Genomic DNA, 8,222 nt, shown 5'->3' with positions numbered 1-8,222 from the left:
TGAGAGACTAAGAGTATGCTTGAGAGTATTTCTACTCAAAGTGTTTTTAGTCAAAGTGTTTTCTTATGAAGCATTTTTTAAAGAATTGTCTATAAAATGTTTCTCTAAGAAATACTATAAGTGATTTTTCAACACTATAAGAATGCGTTTGACACTGATTCTGGTAAGTGTTTTTCAACATTTCTAACACTTGAAAATTTTTATTTTTCAAGTATTAGAAATGTTGGAAACATTTATCAATATTACTATCAAACACATTCTAACCGTTTTTTCAAATTTTTACAAGTGTTTCCTAAATTTTGTCAAATACCTAATGTTCTTTCAAAAACGCTTTTAAATTAAAAACGCTTCTTAAAATCATTATCAAACGGGCTCTAAGGCACTGTTTGAAAAACATAAATGAATTGATGTGATACTTTTGCACAATCGAATTCAACCTTGGAATTTTCCATCAGTTTCTAGATGCTTTTCACTCTAACTCAATGCATACTAATCAAGATCATTACATGGATCTAATGCTTTTCCACTAAATTGGCTTCATTGTCAAATGAAAATAAGAAACCAAAATAAAGAAGAACAAATCTCTGCAACCTAAATAGGATATAGCTAGACTGAAGCTCCTGTCTTCAAATTTAACATCTCTAGGATTCATGAAACAGAAGTGTCTATATATATTTCTTCTGCATGGGGTCATTCTCATCTTTTCTGGAAGTTAAAAGCCCTGATTGAGTAGGCGAAGATGAATCCAAACAGCACAGTTATCCCAACTACGATGCCTGCAACAACTCCCACAAAGTCATTTCTATACCCAAAGTAGCTCCTTACGAAATCTTCTACTCTTTCCCCACTCTCAAGCCTCTCCTTTATGTCCCCAAATTGTGTGACAAGCAATCCATACAAAGTCCAAGACACCGGACATGACCAGAAGTACCATTTCCACCACACTGGAATCCTCTGTCAAAGGGAAAAAAAATGGGAGGAAACAGGTTAGTCCTTATTAATTGTGATATCACCCGGGTAGAAATCGTTTGTACTTACTGTGTGCGGAATGATGAATCCCGAGAAGAGGTTCCATAATCCATAGAAAGCAGAGGAAACTATGCCGGAGATGTGTTGGTTAGGAGTAATGGCTACTGCCATCATCCCATAGAATGTGAAGTATAAGAAGGTGAAGTACATGAAGAAAAGATACCAGAAGAATTTAGTGACTGTCCACTCAAACCCAACCATGGCATATACTATAAGTCCATAGATGATGGTTTGGATGAATATGTGTGGGAGCTCAATCATAACCTGCAGAGAAATGGGGATTTGGTCAGGGCCATTTCTTATTCTGAAAGTTTGGAAAAGAAGGCTTTTATTCTTATTGCTTACCTGTCCAAAGGCATATGGGAAAGGTGAATACATTCCAGCTGCTCTTTCTCTGTAAAAGACTGTTCTCTCAATGGCTACAACTGCCTGTACAGATGAGGCATTTTGTATCCCTATGGAGATAACTGCAGCATACATAGAACCCATTGCATTGAAGAGATCCTGTTGCCTTTTCCTACAACTCCCAAAATTATAATCAAATTAGGACTGGAGATTAGAAACTATTCACTATCCCATCATAGGTATTAGTTATTTGGAAATTACCTTTTGGAGCCAAAATCCCAGAATATTGTCCCAAGCATTAAAGCTATGAAGGTTGTGAAGAACAATCTCACGGCAGTGTATGCTGGGTTTCTCCAATATGACCAGTGCTGTTTCCATAGGCAAGCCAAACATTGTGTGAAGAAAGATTGTGAATATTGAGTTGAGAAGTAAAGGTCTTTTGACCCTGGAGGGGGTGAACTCAGTTCCTTGATCAATGCCTTGTTTCTCCTGATGCATTCACAGTAGGGTGTTAATATCAAAACTGCAAAAGTAAGGCAGATCTTCAAGAATGTTGTCATTCTTCCCCTTGATTTTGCCTATTTCAAAACTTTAAGCTGTGTTCCAACCATGACCAATTTTGAAATAGACTTGAGAGTTTGATCCTCCTACCTATACAGTTCTGAGTTCTTGTATTCTTCAGTGAAGTTCACTCCTAGAGCTACCTCTTGTGCTGCCGAAGTCACCTCTAACATCCAAGTTGATGGGTTATAACCATCTTTAATCTTACTAACTCCATTAATTCCCTACATGATAAGATCCAAAACCATATGAGGAGAAAGTATAGGAAATAAAACCGTCATAGTATGAATCATGTCCCTGTTAGCCTCACCTCAAAGTACTTGATCAGATGGGAAGAATGGCGACCTATTGGGCCTGCGTAAATTTCTTCGCCTCCCCGTTTCAAGAGAAGTAGCTGCAATTTGAGATTGAAATACTTAGTCCTTTCATTAAACTTGGAAATGAAAGTAGATAATTTGTTTTTTTTTAATCCTATAAAAGGACATCTCACCTCATCAAAGGCATCAAATATATCTATGCTTGGCTGGTGGATGGTGCACACTACAGTTCTTCCTGTGTCCACTGTGTTCCTCACTGTTCTCATCACTATTGCTGCTGCCCTGGCATCAAGCCCAGATGTTGGCTCATCCATGAATATTATAGATGGGTTGGCAACAAGCTCAACTGCAATGGTCAGTCTCTTGCGCTGCTCTGTTGACAGACCATTTTCACTGGGCAATCCAACAAGTGCTTCCCTCAATGAGTTTAGTTCCACAAGCTCCATAACCTCCTCAATGAACATCTGCAACCAATTAGTTGGAATACAAGTCAGTATCATCTGATATGCTTAAATTGAACTTCATCTTTTGTATTCTGAATATTTTGTCTTAGTTCCCTAGGCCCTCTATCAATTAGAATGTGAACCTTCCTGGTTGCCGAATCGACTTCAGAAGGTAACCGAAGCCATGCAGAATAAAGCAAGGACTCATAGACTGTAACGTGAGGAGAGTGGATATCAGTTTGCTCACAATATCCCAACACACGAGCAAAAGTTTCCTGTTTCTTTGGGTACCCGTACACTTTGATAATTCCTTCAATATATCCACTGGTTTTTCTTCCGGCCAATACATCCATCAGAGTAGTTTTTCCAGCACCGGTAACACCCATTAGGGCTGTAAGGATTCCTGGCCTGAATGAACCGCTCACGCCTCTCAAAAGTTCCAATCTGTCCTCAGTGATGCCTTGTGCTTTCATTTCCTGCATAGTATCAATCATCAAATAATCCAGAAAATGTGACGATTAGTTGGTTCTTTAGTATGAAAAATCCCCTACAGTCTAGACCAAAAACATAGTTTCTTGATTAAAACTCAGAAAAGGTACCTGTGGCATGTCCACTGCATATCTGATTTCATCAAAAGAGATAGACAGAGGTTCGAAAGGAAGAACCATTCCCCTTTTCCTGCTCTGGTCAGCTTCAGTAATGGAGCCCACTCTTGCAGACAATGACCTGGATGATCCACTTTGAATTCTTGCTCCCGTTTCTGTATTGTTTATCAAATTGTATATGTTATGGGCATAAACATATAAATGTGAAGTTAATGACCAACCAGCAGAGCTCTTCCTACCTGGTGACAGCTCAATCAACTCTTCTGTTCTGTTAGCTTGTTTCTCAGTTAAGGTCTCTTTGGATAGAATTGGTTGAGACTTCCCAAATGCTGCAGCAGATTGATCAAATTATTAGAAAAATTATTCCAAGTTTTGGGAAGTTTACAACAGAAGAAAGAAAACTTACGATTTAGATATGATAGAGCCAAAGTGAAGAGGAAATTGAATAGGAGCACATATCCAATCAAAGCTCCTACTCCCAGCCAATACCAGTGTGGTTCTGTGAAAACCCCACGAGCTTTCAAGACTAGAACTCCTAATGATTCTGTTGAGTTAGCCGGAACCTGTAACATAAAAAATTGAATGAAGTTTTAGCAGATAATGATCAGAACAATTTTCCCTTCATTATGAAATTGAAGCTTACATGTCTCCAGCTGTTCCCAAGGAATTCATTCACACTAATAGCATTCTGCCCATACATCAAAGGTGAGACCCAATAACCCCATTCCCACCATGTCTTCACATCATCTGAGAGGGAAGAAAATTGATTTTCATATGTGAGTACAAGTTATATTGCCATGAAGAAAGAACTGTTATTTGAATTGAACTCCAATTTTCCTTCTGTTTACACCTTTTGACAAGACAAATCCACCCAAAACCATGACTACAAGTAATGCAAATGAGCCAAATGTGTTTGCAACTATGATGTTCCTTCCCAATGCCGCCATCAACCGAAGAAGTCCTGAAGCCATCTGGTGAATGCATAGCAGTAGCAAATATTGCTTGAAGAACCTGCCATTTAGAACTTTGAATAAGTCAGGATACTAAAAATTTTAAACAAGAAGTTGGATCCTGATTTCCCATTTTGGGGGGTTACCTTTCTATGTTTGGATCAAAGCCTATGACATAATAAGTCATGATCACCCAGGCACCAACTTCAGCAAATGCGATTGGCATCTTGAGGATCCATTTAGGTAGAGAGTATGCCCAGGAGGGAAAGAAGAGAAGGTCCCTTTGCTTGTAAAAGACTGGAAGTTGGAAGATGGTCATGGGAAGCTCTGTGAATCCATTGAACATAATCATCAAGACTGCAAAGAAAAGGGCACCCATGAAAATCCCCCCATCTTCTACTGTATTTCGCGACATCTCAGTTCGGAGAAACAATGTCATGTTTATAAAAGCCACAATAATAAGCTGAAAAAAAAGAAAAAAAAGGAATTACAGTCAACTCTCAAAATGATTCTGAATTTTCATAGTTCATTTAAATCGTCAGAACTGAAAGTTTAGTGCATCAATTCTACTTAATATAGACAAATGAATTCCTCTTCAAATGAATTCCTCTTCATAAGCAAGAATTCCCTGGATGTGCAAGCTCTCAACAGTTCTCTCTTGCTAATACCATATTTTTTGGTTGTCAAAGCAGCAGGGTGGCCTTTGGTCTTATCGAATGGCACAGCAAGCTCATCACCTAGTTTCTGACCAATATGAAATGATTGAAACGCTTCAGCGAATTCCTTGACAGTAACGTAGCTATAAGGCTCGTCCTTACGCGCCCAGTACTGCTCTTGATCCTTCCTTGATGTCACCTATGGTGCAATGCCAAAAGAAAATGGTAAGCCCATTGAGCTTTAAAGATCAGGAATGGATATGAGAAGAAAATGTGATTCAAGTATTAGAATTACTTCTTGTAAGAAGTCAGCCACTCCTTTCCTTTCTGGACATTTGAAGCCCATGTATCCAAAGAACTCGAGCACATTTTCACAGGGACCTTGATACACAATTTTTCCATCAGAAAGGAGAATTATATCATCAAATAGGTTGTATGTTTCTGGTGCTGGTTGGAGGAGAGAGATAAGAGCAGTTCCATTAAGAATATGGATGGACTGCCTGAGTGAATTTACAATCTGAAAAGCTGTTGAACTATCCAAACCAGTTGATATCTCATCCATGAAAAGTGCTCTGGCTGGTCCAACCAGTATCTCCCCTGTATCAAGCAAATGTAGCTCCTTGTTTTAGCTTTTTTTCAGATTCAAATTCACTGATCATAGGTAAAATGTCTAGAAAAATTAGGGATTCAGTTGAAAAGATGCAAAGATATGGTGTGTCACTTCCGTTGGAATAAATAAGATGTTTTATGCTTATCACCTGTTGTGAGTCGCTTTTTTTGTCCGCCGGATATGCCTTGTTTCATTACATCCCCCACCAATGTATCGGCGCAGATTTCAAGTCCTAGAATCTTCCAAGTTTTCAAAACAGAAACAGAAAATTTTCAGATTTTTGTCATCTTTGAAAACATTTTCAGTATTCTGCATGCATTCAAAATTGGTACCTTGAGCATATATTCTGTGACTACACTGGTCTTCTGCCCTTCTAGTGCTGCAGCCTATGTATGAAAACATATTCCCTACACCAATTATTAAGGATTGCAGGCAAGAAAATATGCTGATGATTAAAATTTTAGTTCTAGCTGTGTTTTCTCAGCACCTTCATGTAGATATCAATATCAGGATCAGGCTTAATGTTTGCAGCCTTCTCTCTTCTTGATAATTCGGCTAACATATCTGCAAAATATCCAAATTTGAAACAAATTCATTCCCATCCACTGGAATTCTTTCAACCGAGCACAATAAGTAAAACTTCATGGCATTGAAACTGACCAGAAAGGCCTCCAACCCCCTGACATCTAGCTGAAAAATCTAATGTTTCTCGCACTGTCATTTCTCCAGCATGAAGATCATATTGACTTGTATAAGCTGAAGTCCTCTGTGGAACAAACTCATCCATTCCATGGCCATTGTAGGTAACTCGGCCCGAAACCTGAAATCTCATAAGTATCAATATCTTGTCACAGAATGAAAAAGTTCCGAAAAATTAGTAGAGATTGGAATGAGTTCTTCTTACCTTCAGATCTGAACCAAGTCTTCCTGCCAAAGCTAATAACAGTGTAGTCTTCCCAGAGCTTGGAGGTCCTAGAAGCAAAGTCATTCTACAAAAACCGGATCAAACCTATGAAAAATGTACTGGTTGGAGTGTCAATAATGAACAATTGTGATTTATTCCATGATTCTCACCTGCGAGGTTTGATGATTCCACTAACATCATGGAGGATTGAGAAGGGTTTCTTTCTACTAGGAAGAATGTGAAGATAATTCAAGAACCCCTTCAGAAAGAAATTATCTTTGGTGAGTCTGATTTGCAAATAAAAAGGTGGAAAGCATAAGAATTATATACATAAATCTGTATGGTCTGGAAGATGAACTACCTCCAAAATATTTGCTGAGAAGTTGAATATAGTGGGTAATGCTCTGCTTCCAACATAAGCCTCTGCATCAACTGTTAAGTGCTCGAATCGAACTTCAACCGTTGGAATATCAAGTCCAACTCTGTTTGAAAAAGCAAAAACAAGCATACCAATGATGAAAATTTTCTAATTCATACAACCCAAAAACAGGGGACTGACAACATAGACACAATACTCAAGAATTTGAAACATTATGATTATCTGAGAACTAAAAAGATTTGAAAATTATTATTTTGATGAAAATTACCGATCAATCCGCTCCTTGAGCTTCAACAAGAACTTCTCATTATCATGCCCATCAATCTTCACAAGCCGCTGGATCAGATTCTTCCTCTCTGGCAACCCAAGGCTCTTTATATTAATTTCCCTTGTCTGGCCCTTTTCTTCAGTGAGGATGCCTCTCTGTATACGAAGGAATGTAGGCAGTTTCTCGAGAGCAGCCCATTTCAGGGCTTCTTCATCATCTTCTTCCCGAGAAGACCTCGAGAAAACTTCCACAGAGCTGTTCCTGAGTATGTTAGAAGCAGTAATACGTCCACTAGTTACTCTGCTAATATCACTACTCTCCATTGGCACCAACCTATTCCACAGTACAGACTGTTTGGTTAATGAATTCTAGTGCTGATGGAACTCAAATCACTCAAATGTGAATATCTTCTGTCTCAAAAATTCTCTCTGATTCCATTTTTCTCTTTCTGTTCCTCAGGGGGAGGACTTGTGAGAAAAATTAACTCTCTGTTTGAGGAGTTTGCTGCTAGATAGGCCTATATATATAGTAGTAAACATTTCATATATAGTTTTCTTTTTTTATAATCCAGTGATGAAAGAAACACAGAGAATGTCTAAAATATTGAAGGTGGTGTGTACAGAAGAGAAAATTGAGTACTGAAGCTATTTTTGAATGGGCAGTGGAATTTGAACTACAAATCCGTAACAATCAATTCAATTCATCCAGGAATATCATTTATCCTCAATTTGATTCAGACTTTTTAGCCAAACCCAAATTAGTAAGAGCTAAAAGGACAATTCAGAGCTATATATATATATATTCTAAATAAGAAGAACAATGGTGGTTTTTTCCCAACTCCAAGAATAAAACCACACTTGGGAATGAAGTCAAATCTTGGCTAAGCTGATCATCTCTTCAATATGGACCTGGAAGGAGCAGGGCAAAAGTCAAAAAAAAAAAAAAAAAACGTTTAAAACAACTACTCAAAATTTTCTAATACGATATATTTAACACATGTCTGCATGTGATCATGTATATGAAAATTAAATTCCTCATCTATGTGACCAGTTCAAAGCTCTGCTGATGCCAATCCTATTCTATAAACAAAAAGGTCACTTTCTCCTTGAACAAGATGCATTTTCTTGGAGAGCAAACAAAAGAATACATAGGTTA

At 38.0% G+C, this 8,222-nt stretch overlaps 1 protein-coding gene across 1 annotated transcript; it reads right to left on the bottom strand.

Moving 5' to 3' along the window:
- Positions 1 to 502: 502 nt before the first annotated feature.
- On the bottom strand, positions 503 to 8,011 carry LOC100245568 (pleiotropic drug resistance protein 1). The gene is made up of 24 exons (XM_010650304.3): positions 7,068 to 8,011; positions 6,782 to 6,902; positions 6,591 to 6,679; positions 6,421 to 6,505; positions 6,177 to 6,336; positions 6,004 to 6,080; positions 5,849 to 5,902; positions 5,665 to 5,755; positions 5,202 to 5,503; positions 4,847 to 5,105; positions 4,397 to 4,736; positions 4,151 to 4,311; positions 3,944 to 4,047; positions 3,707 to 3,863; positions 3,540 to 3,629; positions 3,295 to 3,455; positions 2,839 to 3,171; positions 2,426 to 2,716; positions 2,246 to 2,329; positions 2,026 to 2,159; positions 1,636 to 1,863; positions 1,375 to 1,546; positions 1,039 to 1,293; positions 503 to 954 (listed from the first exon to the last, which is right to left on the bottom strand). Exons 1-24 carry the CDS (start codon positions 7,388 to 7,390, stop codon positions 697 to 699), a joined length of 4,329 nt encoding a protein of 1,442 aa, XP_010648606.1. The 5' UTR covers positions 7,391 to 8,011; the 3' UTR covers positions 503 to 696.
- Positions 8,012 to 8,222: the final 211 nt, after the last annotated feature.

Source organism: Vitis vinifera, chromosome 4, assembly GCF_030704535.1.
Source record: "Vitis vinifera cultivar Pinot Noir 40024 chromosome 4, ASM3070453v1".
Classification (NCBI taxonomy): Eukaryota; Viridiplantae; Streptophyta; class Magnoliopsida; order Vitales; family Vitaceae; genus Vitis; species Vitis vinifera.
This window is presented reverse-complemented; position numbering and strand designations above follow the sequence as displayed.